Source organism: Diorhabda carinulata, chromosome 7, assembly GCF_026250575.1.
Source record: "Diorhabda carinulata isolate Delta chromosome 7, icDioCari1.1, whole genome shotgun sequence".
Classification (NCBI taxonomy): Eukaryota; Metazoa; Arthropoda; class Insecta; order Coleoptera; family Chrysomelidae; genus Diorhabda; species Diorhabda carinulata.
The window spans coordinates 2,454,288-2,471,596 of NC_079466.1; the positions used below are offsets into that span (position 1 = coordinate 2,454,288).

Here is a 17,309-nt window from a genome sequence, read left to right on the forward strand (position 1 = left end):
AAATTGAATATTAATTATTATTAAACAATTTTATCGTTGGAACAGAATTTTAGGAAATTAATGAACCGTGTACTTGTAAAACGGCGATGTTATTAGGTCAACTATGGTGCAGAAGACATAGAAAGAGAACTACTAATAACAAATAAAATAATGAGTTTGAAATGTGCATGACAGGAATTTGTAACAATTTAAGAATATAACGATAATTTTATGACAGAAATTTATTTATTTGTTTGGATAATTCTTTCCTCTGAACTTTGTTTTTCGAATATTTGACCCCATATAATTCACTAAGAAATCATTTATAATTGCCCCAACTAAATGACTTTTTTTCGTTGTTCATGTGGCAAACATTTTTAAAATATACTTTGAAAAATGAAAATTACACGATATATATAACGTTTTTCCCCATTCAGATACAATAGTCTGGTTTTTCTTTCTATATTAGACCTTCCATGTTATTTAGTATTGTCTTATAATACCGCTTCAAGGGTTCGTCTCTAATTACTTCTAAGATCTCTTTTTTGAACATGGTAATAAGGCAGATATGTACCTAAATATTCAAATTGTCTGATTTGTTCCTCTTGGTATAGTGGTTGGGTGAATTCAATGACTCTCAAAAAGCAACTCGCATAGATAGACGGAGTTTCTCAGGTTTGGTTATTAATCTAACCGAAGTAAAACGCTACCTGATGACAAGGTAAAAAGTAATAAAACTCTATGTAAACCAAATAATAACGTCAATGGATATAAAAGAGGAATTAATTTTAAAATATTACTGCTTCACGGCTTATGGAAATATTGTTTTTGAAGGGAGAATGTAATATTATATGGGTGATTCCGTTCTAACTGTGATTTTTTGTATTCAAAATTTCAAGATTTTAAAATTTAACTTTTCTAACTTTTTTATGCATATTATTCATCTATTTTACTGTAAAAATAAAACTCTAAGAGGAATTTACTACAACTTCAAAGTATCACGAGCAAGACACAAATGTCGGATTTTGAGTTCCACGGTACTGACTCATTTATCCACGGTACTGACATGGTAACTTAAGATATTAAACAACAAGTGCATCAATTTTCCTCAGTTTGATCATAAACATTAGAATTTATAAGGTAATTAGTTTAAATCATTTGTTACGACAAAAAAAATTAATAATTTATCGGTAAATTCTAGGAATGGACATGACACGGTACTGACATGGTAACTTAAGATATTAAACAACAAGTGCATCAATTTTCCTCAGTTTGATCATAAACATTAGAATTTATAAGGTAATTAGTTTAAATCATTTGTTACGACAAAAAAAATTAATAATTTATCGGTAAATTCTAGGAATGGACATGACACGGTACTGACATTCAAGTGATGTAGTATAAGTTTTCTTTAAGTGGCAAGTTATATTGTATAAAAATAATGTTTAAATATCTTAAGAATTATTCAATTAACACAAAATTTTTATTAATTGATTATTAATTAATGACTAGTACAAAAAAACAATACAGGACATTGAATATCACAGTTAGAACGGAATCACCCATATGTGAAATGAAAACTACAAAAATCGCATAGCAAAAAATTATGATTTTATATATTAGAAATTAATATAATTGTAGATAACCGTTATTACCGAGTACTTCAATAAATTGTTATTGAATGTAATTTTTAAATATCTACATACCTTCGAAAGAAATCCCTGAACCACAATTTATAGACTGTACAGTGAGTGGAACGTTTAGAACTATCTTATTACCAAGTTTCGCAGTCTGATAATTCTCAGATATTACAGGAGTTTCGGAAATTCCAAGGGTCTGCAAAAAATTAAGTAAATTTTGAATATATCAAACCGTTTGAATTTTCTGTCATAGCTACACTGAAATTTAGATGATTGAATTCAATAGATCGAACTATGTTTCTCGATCTATACAGAGTATTTTTTCCAAAATATCTTTACACAGATGTAAAGAGGGTTATAATTTAGAATTAATTCGATGAATAATAATTTTTTTGTTAACAAAGCTAGAGTATTTGGAACTGGAGGTATTCAAAATACATTGTTTACTTTTATCGCTACACCAACACTCACAATTACAATGTCTGATGCGTTTCGATAACTTGGTTATCGTCTTCTGAAACTAAAGTTAACCTTTGTATGATATGTCACATTAATGAATTTCGACAGTTTTCTGTATCAGAATTTCAATTATTTTGATGAACATTTGATTTATTATTAGTCCACTAAAATGTAAAAGGAAACATGTGTCGGTCCATTAGTAAAAACTAAAATAAAGGGAAAACAATCTAGAAATTCATAAATTCTTGACTGCTTGTTGTAGACTGAAAATAACTCCAATGACTTAATGAAGTTTTAATGAAATATATGCGTATAAAATTGGAAAAATTTTTATTTTTGTATTTATTATAACAAAACATGATTAAGTAATTTATTTTAATTTTATGAAAATATATCAATTACCTAATGAAACTTACCCTGAAATTTTTTATCCCCGCATCAACAAACCGACAATCCGAAAATTTGTTTGAATCTTTTTTTCTTTTCGTTCCTCCAAGGTGTGTTATATGACCATTGCTCTCCAGTTCGCTCACATAGCAATCGAAATATTCTTCAAATTCTTCTGGAGTTCCTGGAGAACTGGAATAGTATAATATCGGACATTCTTGACTGTGATCTTCTCGACAACTCACATCATTTTGATTCACGTTATTGGAACACATTATTTAACTAGCACTCAATCAAAACGTAGTTCTTAATAATAGTCGACTGTAATATGATAGTTTTATACCCTAAAATGAACTACGGCCTGTCGCATTTCATACAACAAAGGACATTTTATTCAAACCGACAGCAAATCTCCTCCCTAAATTTAATGCACCAATCACGTCCTTCAACGAAGCAGGTAGATAACAAAAATTTATTGATAGATTTCGTGATAATTATATCGGGGTAAATTCGTTTCCAACAGGTACATAAGGGTTTAAATATTTCTATTTCTTGTTATCAGTTTTCACAATATTGGGGTGGTTAATCTCTTTTTGTAGAAATTCTTCATTGGGAAATAATTAATTTGTATATTTTTTCCAGATTATTTATTATTGGAGAGTCAAATATTATCTGTAACCGTCGATCTCAAAACATATTGATTTGAGCAAAAGAAAAGTTGAGATATGCTTTTTTTATGAATAAATTTCAATAGAAAATTTAAGATGCTCAAGAAGAAAACATTATTATAATGTACTAGCTGTTTGATTCGGATTTGCTGGCGCAGTTTTGTATAGTAAAACTTGAAAGTTAGATATTCGTCAAGCTAGTTTATGTGTACTTTCAGCCACAAAAGTATTGAAATCAATTTTGGTGACTCTGTTTGCATAACAACTTAACGACACAGGGAATGCAACACACATTCGGATTTTTTCATATCGATCACTTGTCTACAAACAATAATTTTAATTACAAATCGCGAATCATTTGGGTTCGAATTGATTTTGTAAATTTGATGAGGTCCTAAAACAAATTAAGACTATGTATTAGTTGGAATTAGATATATCATAGTGCACAGTCGACATCAAATTTCTATTTGTAAGCCATTGAATACATACATATGTATATTATACATTATGTAAGCAGCACCTTTGATTGAATAATGAACGAAAGGAAAATGTTTTAAAAATTTTGTTTTTTTTCATCGACAAATATATAAAGAGAAAATCAATAGACTAGTTAGAGTCGAGATATCTCGATTTTAAGTTATAAAAAGAGGCTCTGTATATATTACCTCAAGGAACCCAGAAGTGCAACTTTTCAATTCCGAAAAGATTTTTTGTTGAAATTTAGGGGTATGTTCAGAGGAAGAATTTAAATTTGTCGCTCAGATAGACCCTTTACCTGTATTTAGGAAAAGGTTTCTACAAATGACTGTAAATCCATCGCCGGCGTTTTCTTGAGTACATTCCTGCAACTTCAGGAACAGAACATTGGGTTAATTGTTATCAATACAACATCAAATTTGAAATAACGAGCTTCTTTTCAATTCGCTTTTATTTAAAGTTCTATGTAAGTCAACTGAAGTGAACGAGAGCGCGTTTAATTATTTAAGAAAATTTTACGCTATCCAAAAAGGTGCTGAAAAGTGTATAAATATCATAGAGGTGTTATGAAAGAGAGCTGCATTTTAAAGTAAGAATTTACAATATTAAAACTGAGAAACTGATATCCATCAGGGAATATGCGCATAATTTTGAGATATTCCATAAGAAAATCAGCAAAAAAACTAACCTAACTTAACCATTTGTTTTTCTTTTTGGTTCCGATATGAAAACAATTTCCGGCGACCAATTTACATTTCGGATTAGTGGACCATTTAAATCGACAAATTGCATTTCTAGACATCCAGATTCATCTCTGAATGTAGATTGGGTTATTATTTTTGTTGAGAAGATTCAATATGAATGCTAGAGTGCTTTTGTTGATTTTGAATTGCTCAAATCTGTCAGCAAATTCATATTTAACTATTTTTATGAGTGTGGTGTAGTAATTGGTATCAAAAGTTGCACTGGTTTTATCGCGGTATTGCTTAAAAAATTTTAAAGTGAGCAAAATATAGGTTGGGTTTCTCTCAACAATTTTAGATTTAAAATTTATAAAACCATTTGTTGCTCGGTCTCCATTTCCTTTAACAATTCCTTAAACCGAGTAGAGTGTTTTTGACATATTATTAACAAATTCATAATCTGAAGAAAGCGCTTCTTGGTGTATTATGCAGTGAAACTTCTGAATTTCGTAGTTTATTTTCCTCTGGAGAATGGTTGTCGCCCGTTTATTTTTCCTGTTTCCAACAGTTGCTATAGAAACAATTTTATTCAAATTAATTATCTTCAAAGCCGTCCGGAGTGCGGTAGTACTTCTTTTGGACACACATCTGACAAAAGAGAAACTTGTGCCGTGTCTTTGATGTCGTATGATTCATCGATATCAAAGAAAAGGCAGAATAAAGTTGAATATATTCCAGCTGCAAAGATGTTACATTTGAGAAACTTTTAGCTATTCTATCTTGTTCTGTTTTAGCGAATAATGGAAAATCTTTGACTTCAGTGCCTTGATACATAAATAAATATTTACTTACTCAACTTAAAAAAAAAATGATAACAAAAATAATTCAACTGTCCACTAAAAGAAGTGATACGCCTATTGTTGATTACGAATGATTCATTACTTTAATACTCTCTCAATATATAATTAGATTATAGATTATATTATAGCTTATCTTCTATGAAAATTCAATATTAAGAAAAATTTGTCTTTGTCGTAACGCGTACTCTTCGGACCGGTTGATTTTAACACGGTGAGAACTTATGCATAGCTTCTCACTATGAACAAAACGGGTTGAGAAAAATAATTTCTTCATTTTTATTTAAGAAAAAAAAATTGAATATATATAACTATCGAATTTTATTCATTGGTTAGGGTGTTGGAACTTATTTTCGCGATTTTTAAAGAAAAATTAGTAAACTAGAAATATCTTTATTAAAAGAATTTCTATCGCTGATCAATTGATAAAACCAACGGACTTTTTATGATCAAATTTTGAACTTTCAGATGGTATAATTGGTCAAAATTTCAGACACGAAGTGCTAAGATCGCGGAGATGTTCCTAGGAGAAAGACTTAATAGAAACCACTTCAAGTTATGATGACAGAATCAAACACTTATTTTACCGAATTATTTTTGAGATGAAAACTCATACAGAATTTGTAGACTTGAAGAAAGGTAATGTTGAGAACTGCGATGACTTTCGTACTGTGAAGTAACCTCAAAAGTTACTTAAAACTTAAAATTTATATTACAAATTACTCTCCAAACATTGATTTCAACAAATATATTTGCAGTGTATTTAATTCAGAATGTACATTGTTCATCCTTTGAAAAACAAAATATATAATTTTTCTCGTTAAAATATGATAACGAAATATATTCATATATCAATAAATTATAGTATAGTTCTTATTTCAATTACTAGGAAATAATTAAATATTCAGGTTCAAGGGAGGAATATGATTCTTCCGCCTCCCTCAAATAACAAGTCATTTTTAAATAACTTAATCATGGATCTTTCAAACAAGAAGTGGATTGAAGAATTAAAACTGGGGAGTAGAGAAAAGATGATATCAATTGGCAAGTGATTGTGCATTTTTTGTTCATTGTAAAATATTGAGCCCTCAACTAATTCTGAATAGGTAGTTTAGGTTAGGTTCCTAAGTGGATATTCGTGCAATGACCTGTCTGAAATTACAGAAGCTTACTTAAAAATTAGGCAAACGGATGCAAAGATGAATAAGGAAGGAAGATTCAGAATTTTTAATCTTTTAAAGGAGTCCCTGCAGTGAGCCCTGCTATTTAGTCTAAGTAAATATCTAACAGCTCTATTTCGTAATTTTAAGATTCGCTCAAATTGAGTTGCACCACACGTACCACAGAAGGGAAGGGTATATACAAGATACAACTCAATAAGGGCATAAGAAACTATTAAGGAGGTGGATAAGCTCAGTGCTTTGGGAACTGTTCTCAGCGCAAAAATTAGGAGGAACCTAATTTTTTAGATAAGGCGGCAATATGTCAGTATAATTAGAGCCTTTCCATGATGTAAATTTCACTCTTCCCCCTAGGGTGGAAAAGTATTACTTTGCTCTTTACAATGAGGCCAGGAAATCTATACTTTAGATAGAGGTAGGCGGTGCAAGAGATTTATACTTTAATTTTACAAATTCTCATCTAAAGTACTGGATACTTTCACATAAATTTTATAAACATTTTACATCCAGTAACAAGGCACTTAAAGATACTTTTATATATCGTTGAAAAAATAGTTGCCATAAAATCTCAAATTCAATATGAATTGGTAATATACTGGATTACAGAGCTTGGTACGAGGGTTTAGGATCATCAGGATATGGTTCATAGCCTCCAACTGGATAATAATTCATGTTGCTGTAATATGTACTTTCTGATGGTGGTTCAACATACATATTGGAACCATAGTTTGCCACATAGTGGCTAGAGCAGTTTGATCTGTCTCGATCCCACTGGTCACAGTACTGGGGAGTGCTATAGTTCGGCAAAGTTTGTGGTATATACTGATTCTGCACAGGAGGGTTGATCAACCTATCTTCTATAACCGAGTCTTCGGTTTTTATTCCTCGCATCTTGTTAGAGCTAGAGTGGTGTGAAGAACAAGCTGAACTTCTTTGATCCGACGAACCTGGTTTATTTTTCTGGTCTTTCTTATGCTTCATCCGTCGGTTTTGGAACCAAATTTTTATTTGTCTCTCACTGAGATTGAGGAGTGTTGCAAGATGTATTCTTCGGGGACGACAAAGATACTTGTTGCTGTTAAATTCTTTTTCTAATTCTACAAGCTGCGAAGAGGTGTACGCAGTACGAGCTCTTTTTGGATTGTTCGGATTAGTGGATACCTTTGGGCTTGGAATGGATCGGGGACTCCTGTCACAATCTGTAAAAAGACAATGATCGTTAAATAGTGTTAAAAAGTGCTAATTGGTTGAACACTTGCTTGCATATGTTCAATAACAAGAAAACTAAGATAATATAGGAGAAAAGAGTTTATTCTTCTTGAAGAGTAGATGAGAAGGTCAAAAATAACCACATAAATATTTTGTCATAGCAGTTAAATATCAATCTATTCAGTTAACGATCTGTAACCAACACTAAAATCTAACCCTTTGTTTGTAACTTTTGAAGTGTGTTTTTGTAAGTAATATTAACAAAATGTGTATTGGTTGAGCTCCATATTTTCTATATTTTTCGATTTAGAAATGACACATTTGAAACCAATTTGACAAAACTAGCAATATTCTTCCTATATCTCAATAAGACGATAGAATAATCAGACTGATCTATCTATGATTCCAACGTAGATTGTAAATTGATATGAATTTGATAAGACTCTTGAGAATTCAGTTGTTTAGTAAAAGATCTGCAAAAAATAATTTGAAATATGAACATACCCTTGGAATTCGTCATTCCCGTCGTATCTGACATTGGAGGTGTTACTTCGAATGGTACCTGTACGCTGAAGTACGGTTTATCATAATTCAAAACCATTTGGTTCTGGTCATAGGACAAATTATTATCTTCCGTCTTTTCCGCCCATCTAGATATATGTATACTTTCCATTGACTGAAACTAAAAAACTTGTGTCATACATTCACTTTAGGAAAAAATCCTAGAGGTATATACCATTTATTGGAAAAAAATCAGCATTATTAAAAGATATGAGGATTGATATTTATATTGGTTATGGTAATAATGATATTTTCTCACATTATTGTTGTAATTACATAACCTAAATCATAATATTTCGTTAATCAACCCAAACGTCAATCTCAACTGCTAGATTGATAATCTTTGTTATCCGGAGCATTCTCAAGTCCGACGTTGAATACTCTTGGACCTGATCAAATTGATTGTTTCGAAAACAGCGTTCTTCGACCAGGTCTATCAAAGGCGCAAAAAACTATAATGGCTACGAAACATTAGAAATTAGGGAGTTGAACAACTATACCGGTAGACACTAATTCAACCAAATTGTCAGAAAGATAGCCCACGCTAGAAGACAGGTACAGTAACGAAAGAAGAAGTTTTGTTTGCAGTTAATTTGTAAGTAATGGAAGAAATTTTTTAAGGGTTGAATGCCTCTTTGTGTCTAAAAACAATATTTCTTCGATTGAACTGATTAACAAGATCATGATGTTTAAACATCAAAATACGAGTACATTAGTATGTCTAATATCAACAAGATTTACCTCCTGGGTGGAACTTAACCACCGGGATGGAACTAAACCAATATTAAAAAGAAGCTCCACGTCGACTGGTGGAGTGAAACACCAGTGCCTCAAAGACTTGGTATTACATCTGCACAGTGAAGAATTATAGATATACGTATAGGACCTATCTTTGTGTGCCTTTTGAAATGAACCAAGAATTGTTCGCTGAAGACGCCAGATCGAGAACAACGTGTTCTCTGGTATTACCTGTTATGTATTAATAGTGGAATTAGAGTAACGTCAATTTAGAATTAAAGAAGAAACAGTCTTTATCTTAAAAATGCAAGTTCCATACTTCATCTCAAATAATTATTTCGTATATCAACAAAAAACTTACTGGTTAACTGTTTACATTACCTGAGAAGCCGTTTTTAGGTCCAAATGAATATTTGGATTTGGATGAATATTTTGAAACTATCTCATTGTTATTATGATATTTTGAAAAACTATATTTGAATATAAATATCATTAGATATTCAAATTTATTTAGCTACATATAAATTTATTATAATCCAATAATTATTTCTACTTCTATAATTTTTGTTGTATTGTAAATTATAACAAAACATCACAAATTAACATTATAATGAATTTCAACTTCATATCAAAGGATGTTTCCACTTATAAAGACCGAAAATATTCACCTCCAATTATTCAAATCTGATTACTTATTTGCGAAGATATTAAAGAACCAAGTAGAATATATGGCATAGGAAGGTGGGTGATAAAGAGACGAAAATTCGAGAACAAACATAAAATGAATGTAAAGTAAGACAGTAAAATTGTTAAGAATGCAAATATGAAAAACTTGCTGAAAATGAACAGGCAGTAGCCTATCAATATGGTCATTAATGCTAGAAAGAAGAAGAGGAAGCAAATAATAGTTTCTGAACAAGAAGAAAATCAAACTATGAAATTTTAAATGGAATAGATTTGAGTAAAACATGATGAAAATGTTTCGAAAGGATATTAGAACTACAATATTTGTGACTATTACTTAATAAACAGAAACTTGGATTATACGTATAATAATCACGATCATAGCGATGTGACGAAGAAGAATAATCCGGTTTCCTTTTCTATTAGATTCATTATAGAACATTTTTTAGGAGAAACGACAAACTAATATTGATATACACTCACCAGATGGTCTTCAATCTTATAGCCAGCAAAGTGAGCGTCCCTCAAATTATTGAGTGATTGTGCTTCTCTTTGTGTTGGTTGATTCACTAGATTGTTCTGGTTGCTGACAGGCATCATATAGTTATTCTCCATAGCGGCATTATATGATGGAGGAGACAAAGTCTCACTCGAACTTGGTGAAAAGGGCTCCGTTAGCAGCACTTGACCAGACTGTTCTTCGTATACGGACGACATTATTATATTCGTTCAAATTTAAACCAAATTACTGAGTTTGTGTATTTATAATGAGTAAAAAGCTCCGCCTCTTTATTCTATCAACCATTCAAGTTATATAGTTTGTTGTCTTATGGAAATTTATTACCATTCCTTCAATGTCATAAAAACATTAGTGTGGAAATAGAAAGTTCAAATTTCACAAGTTTAAAATATACTATGTACTGGAATGACTTAGAAAATTATAAGAAGATAAATTCTTGTTCACTCATGGTGAATGTGCGAATTATCCACAAAGTGTGATATCGATTGTGGATATCGATTGTATGATTATACGATGACTGATAATTAATTTGTATGTTAACATTTTTGTTTACAATTCTAATATGTCGAACTAAAAACATGGTATTATATCGATAGACTTTCTCTCGACATCTAGAATTAATAAAATTTCATTCAATATCGGGTGCTATTACAGAAAGTAACAAAACATTGTTTTCTCGCTTTTCTATAAAATGCAAGAATGTTCCGAGACGCAAGACATTTTCTTGCAAAATAATATACATTTATTGATCAAATGCATAATAAATTCTAAATTTTTCGTATAGGATGGCCAAGTAAGTACTATTAGTCGTAAAGTTTTAAGCTTTACTTCGGTAATTGTTCAACAAACTTATGATATGTAAGTACTAATGTTATAGAATTTCGTATTTTGATATTATATAAATAAAAACATAGGTTTTTAATTATAAAAAATATAAGTTTTAGCGCTGGTGGCTACGACTAATATTTCCCAGGATATAGCACTTTGCATTCTATATAGGATGTACAAAATTCTTCTTCTCAAGTGCTGAAGGTTTTCAGTATCAACTTCTTGGACTTCGCAACCGAAATCTTTATCCATATTTATATCATACATCTTTTCTCATGCTGCTCAATGATATGCAACATTTGACATCGATGGATTTGAACATTAACGAAACAAAATTAGCAATCCTTATGAGGATAGTGATCTGATCTATTTTCTCACCAAACCTAAGGCACTTTCTTTTTCCTTTTTTCCAGTATTTATAGGGATAGCTCAATTTGATTTGCTAGATCTCCAGAATACGAACAAAAACGACTTACTAGGTATAAAATAAATACGAAAGAAGGGGGTTATAGATAATTTTAAGAATATATTAAGCTGGTTATAAACTTATAAATATATATTTCTGTATAGTACGACGGTTGCTACTCAAGTTTTGTGATGGACTGATAAAAAAAAGATTTCATTCTTTTTAAAAATATTCTCCAATAGACACTTTTGCTAGGGTTTCAGTGCTAAACAAGGTACGGTGCGGTATCTAACGATAGATAGATAGATAGATCTTTTTAAGAACCAAATGTTCATGCAAGATATTTTGTGGCAAAATAGCCATTTTTGGCCCAAATTTGTTCTGTAGTGGAGTGCAACCACGATTGAATTCAGAAAAACAGCGAAACAAATTGGGTCGAGATGTTGCTTCATCATCAAAAGTCGAAGCGGTTTGATCGGCACACTGCTGTTGGTTTAATCCACGTCGAAAGTCATAGAAAATCCTCGAACGAATATGTTTGCGATGTATTTTCATTTTTTGTTCAATATAAATGTTTAAAATAAGAAACAACTTAAATAGCACTCGTATGACGACATGAGTAGTTTTACCATTAAAAATGTCAAACTTTATGTCGACAATGTCAGATTTGACATTATCACATAAGTGCTGCCATATATCAAAACTTAAGTATCAACCGCGGTACTACCATCACATATCTCATATGCCCTATAGCTTGAATTGATAGAAAATCATGGTTTCATTTTTAATCTACTATATTAAAAACATTTGATAACAATTATTGGGTTCCGGCAACAATTCCATTACTAATTTTTTCTTAATAAGCAGTTTTGATATCTGTTGACAACTGAAACGGCCTAAAATGGAAACCCAAATAGCGAAACTGAGGAAAAGTAACGTGAAAGGTGCTCCGTCTCTTGGAATAATTGGTAAGTGGCTATTTTCTTTTAAAAGTGACACAGAAAAATGAGTTCCTGGTATTGTAGATTACGTGTAGAATTAGACAAATATCTTCTGAACATGACGGAGAAAAATACGTTGAACTGGTAGTACAAAAAATTCTATTTCAATATTTCTCATATATATTTTTCATTCTTCCAACATTTTCCAACCTTTGTATTCAACTATTGATGGTGTAAAGCCTTGCTCAGACACGGTTAGTAGTTCAGTAGAATATCAAGTAATTTAGTGCGTCTAAATAGTGAAAATTTATAAAATAGTTCAGTGTAGTAGCTTAGTTGAGTAAATGGATCCAATTCTATTTTTGTAGTCGATTAGAGTCTTCCACCACGTACAGCTAACTACTAAACTACTACTTAACCAAGTCTTAGTCTTAACATGTGTGCTTAGTCGCAGTCTTTAGATTTCAACACAATATACCACGCAATATGTCACGCTGGGTTCATATCAACATATTCACATCTATTTCAAAATTCTATTTGAAGCTCCCAACGGATCTCTTCTACTTATGTACATTCCCCCCTTCAAGGGCCTAGATTTAAAAAAATATTTTCATTCCATATTGATACTATTAAACTTGTTGGAACGAAAAATGATGAGTAGATACTAGCTACTCGGCTAAATTATTTGTTACCTGATTAAATTGATAGCCTTGTCTAAACCATGCGTTATGTTAAAGGAGAATACTTAGAAATTTATTGGTTATTTCATATAAAATTCAATCGAAATAATTTTCTGATAAAAGATAACGAGTGCATATATTTATTGCAAGAATTTCGCACCTATTTCTCTGTCAGAGATCAGATATGTAAGAGCATAATTGAAATCAAATTACGTTTAAACTTTTTGTTCTGTATTTTTCTATCTTTTCATCCTCTTCATCAGCACTTATTTCGCAATTCACCTATGTTACACTACCGTTCAAATTAAATATAAGTAACAACGAAAAACTGTACCTTATTTTCTGTCTCATGCTCATTTAGATTTTTAAGAGAGTGTTGCACTATTACTGTTCATAATATTTCATTTTATTTATTGTTCATTACACATTGAACTACTTATATGAAATACTTCAATTGTGTACGATACTTTGTCTGCCTCGAGTTACAAAGATACGTAACTATCATCGTTTTTGAAATGTGTCGACAAAATAAAGGAAATACCTGATAGAATTGCTAATGGAGTATATCAGCTATTGTGTCAAATATTATCATCCACTGAATTTTAGCATTTTAAAAAGAGTGTTAACGAATCTGTTAATTAAACTATCAAGAAAAAGCTTTCAATATGGACGAAATCAATATTGCAACGGAGTTATTTTATAATCAATCCGGGTTCAACGTATTCAAGCCTTTATTTGAACAATATTTTTACCATTTTCAGTTCTGATATACAAAAAGCTGCATGATCGTTTATAAGTATGTATAGTTTGGTTTAGACTGTTGACAGTTGCCATTTCCAGGGTTATATTCAATGCATATTAGAATTATTTTAATTTGTTTTTTGAATCTTTCAGTTCAGTTTGCGATTTTTGTATTTGATTGTTTTGTTAGTTCATACAAAAATATTTACGTGTCTAATGTCGAAGGGGATTTATTTCAAATAATTTGTGATGCCAAAGACTAGAACAAGATCGTCAAATAATGTTGATCAATATTGTCATATTCTACCTTTTATCGTACTAAACACACTGTTTACACCACCACTACACCAACACTTCCAATTACACCATCCGACGCGTGTTTCGATAAACAAGTGATTATCTTCAGAGACTTAAGGTAAACTAAAAGCTTCTAGCTTGAGATACCCATTTTATAATAAATATAAATTTTTCCAGCTATGAACCAAATTATATTTTCTTCAACAGCTAAATTATACAAGTCTAAAACATTGTGGAAACTTAAAATAGGCAGGTTATCTTTTCATATTCTAAATTTGAGCATGCGTTTACATCAAAATTTCAGCCCTTTTAAGTGTTATTTGATAACGGTTTAAGTGAGATTCTAAAAATGGAAAAAACCGAATATCGGTTTGTTATTGAAAGGTAATACGGCTAAGCGAAGATAGAGGAGTTAGACAATGTGTACACAATACAACAGACTCAAAGTATATCGAAAAAGTTCACCAAATGGTACTAGATGACCGTCAAATTGCAGTTAGAGAGTTAGAGAGGCTTTCGGCATATCACAGAAGCGTATTTGCCATATACTGACTGAAAAGTTATATATACGTAAGATATCAGCTATGAAGTTCCAGTTTTATTATCGGCACTAAAAAACATGTTTTCCTAAAGCTTCTATATTTTCCGGAAGAAAACTTCAAGTGGGATTGTAAAAAGTATATTTTCAAGAACTTATTATATCCCAGTTTATAATATGGATTGAGCATTTTTCTGATGAGATCTGCCGGGTCCAACAAATACACTTTCCTTAATTTTAGCGCACTCAAAAAGTGAATTCTTGTATTAAGAATTTGAAACCTGTTAAATCTTTGTTCATGGTTTTTACAAAATTTTTGATTAGCCCCAATTTCATGTGCAAAATTATTGATATTATGTTTCGTGGTTAACAATAGGTTCATTTTTCTTTTTTTTGCCCAGGAGCGTTAACAGATCTTGGAGGCCCTAATGCTGCTACATTTCACAATCGGATGTTCTACTATCGAAAAAAGTACAACAGTAGTTTGTTTAGCTAGTTTGTAGTCCTACAACCAAAGCAACAGCTTTATAATAACTTTGAAAAATCAATCAAGTCTCCATTCCTCTGACTTATGTTGGTGATCCAGTATTAATATCAAACCTTCGAGGTCATTACAGAACACTTGGCCGTTCTCTTTAGAAAACAGAAATCAACATTTATGAACTGTGACGTTCAAGGACACAGCAACTCCAGATTCTAGCAGATTCCACTGTTTCAGTCTTGAACTTAACAATTGCGGTGCTTGAAGATTTCTTTAAAAAGCCTTTGTTATTTATCAAGCAAAAATAACAACTGCTCATGTGATTGGTATATTGGTGAGAGAATATGGTCTATTAAACCAACCGGTCAAATTTCTGCAACAGCACCCAATATTTATTAAAAGTGTAACAGCCTTCTTTGGCTTTAACGTGTATATTCAGCACAAATATAGCAAAATAACTCGGAAGAATTAACACTTTTCAGCTATCAACTAACCTCCAAAGGTTCGAAATAATTGATGATAACTCTAAGCGACTTACAGAGTTTAAGGGAAAAAATATTAAAACTATTTTAAAGTTGCAGGAACTGGAATTTTTCTTTCAACTTTTGAAGCGTTACCAATAAAAATCACAACCTACCTAGTGTTTTAAAAGTTGAAAAAAAGTGTGTAAAGAACGAGAAGCGTTGATTCCTTCCCAAACACATCTGAAAATGTACAAAGAAAAGACAAACGTGTCCATTTGGAAAAGCAATTCTTCAGTTAATAGCTTAATTAGAAACTATTAATTTTGGAGGGCAAGAAAAGGATACAAAAATAGGCTGAAAATTGTTCTCTCTATCTTGACAACTTGCAGTACCTCAAATTGCTTTTGAGGCGATGATCAAAGTCTTCCTGTTATAGAGGAAAAGAAAAGATGTGCTAAATAGGTATCGTTCCAATAGCATTCCTGACATTGAGAAGTCAACAACAGAGCAAATAGAATCCATTTCGAAAGAAGACCATTTGGAATGTCTTCAGGCATTGAATCGGCATTTATTTAGTGTATATTGAGACAAGTACTATCCTTTGTTAGCATATATTATGATCATACAACAGGCTTCTGATGTTAGTAGTTATTAAATTTGAGATAATCATTTCTTTACTTTTCAAGATTAGCTATGAATCTTCCAGTTCACATTTGTTTATTATCATACTAATATTTGAATGAAATAACTCTTGCTGCAAAATCCCATTTTACTTGAAATTATGTTTAAGATATTGTGAAAAAAATACAACTTGGCAGTATAGTTGTCAAATAATATCTTCTATCATTTCAATATATTAGTTTGAGGATTATATATTAGGAAGTTTGCATGTTTTGATTATAAAATTCAAGACTTTCCATTTACTACCTTCACTATTGCTTTCAAATTTCGATCTAATATTTTAGACATTTTGAGAAATGAATAGTTTCAATAGTTACAGGTGGCTTCTTAAGACAATCTAATTGTTGTTTAATGATATGTTAATCAATGAACGTGTTGTTTGGAAAGTTGGAGTGACTAATTAGAAATAAATATGACAGGTCATGTTAAATAACTCTAAATAGATCAAAATCAAATTAAAAGATGTACAAAAATTATTACTTTTGATTTGTTAACGTTGATTTAACTCAGTAAAAATTTATGTTCACCCTCTTATTTTTCAGTATATTTTTACGTATTCTGCTTTGTTGACTTTCGTCAAGCTTCAAATTATTGATAGTTTTCCAAAATTCGTCATTTTTTTACTCTTAGCTGAAATATTTTGGGCGCGAAGCCAACTGTACATAAAAACAATTCGGAAAAATTCAAATATCAATGAAATTCTTATCGTTTTGAGATACACTTTTCACGTGTTTCAAATGTTGATTTCAGTTCAATTTTATCTGGTCGAAAATGTCTTCATTACACTCTAATTACTCGTCACTAGATAGATAGATTTTATACCAAATACTCAAATTTTATTTAATTTCTTTTAGCAATACAATTCTTTGTAACTGAAATAACTATTATTTAACTCTCATACTCTGAACTCAATCCAAAAAAATTTGCCGAAACTACGAATATAACTGATATTGAAGTAGCGTAAAACATTATTATTAATTATCCTTATAAACAAACCTTTTAAATATTCATTAGACTCATTAAACTAATCTAAAGTTTACGATCCTATAAAGTAAATAGTATTATTCTATTAAATAAAAATGCTTCAAATTCAGTTAGTTGCTCTTCATCTTCCTGGAATGTTGGTGATTTTTTCTTTGAAGTGATTAAAAGTGAACTATTTTATAGGACTCCACTATTTATATTTCTTTTTGTTCTGTCTCACATGCC

The 17,309-nt window shown here is 30.9% G+C and overlaps 1 protein-coding gene across 1 annotated transcript; it reads right to left on the minus strand.

The window, feature by feature from the left end:
- Positions 1–6,931: 6,931 nt before the first annotated feature.
- LOC130896538 (homeobox protein Hox-B3a-like) lies at positions 6,932–10,240 on the minus strand. The gene is made up of 3 exons (XM_057804721.1): positions 10,007–10,240; positions 8,045–8,216; positions 6,932–7,530 (listed from the first exon to the last, which is right to left on the minus strand). Exons 1-3 carry the CDS (start codon positions 10,238–10,240, stop codon positions 6,932–6,934), a joined length of 1,005 nt encoding a protein of 334 aa, XP_057660704.1.
- Between the last annotated feature and the right edge of the window lie 7,069 nt (positions 10,241–17,309).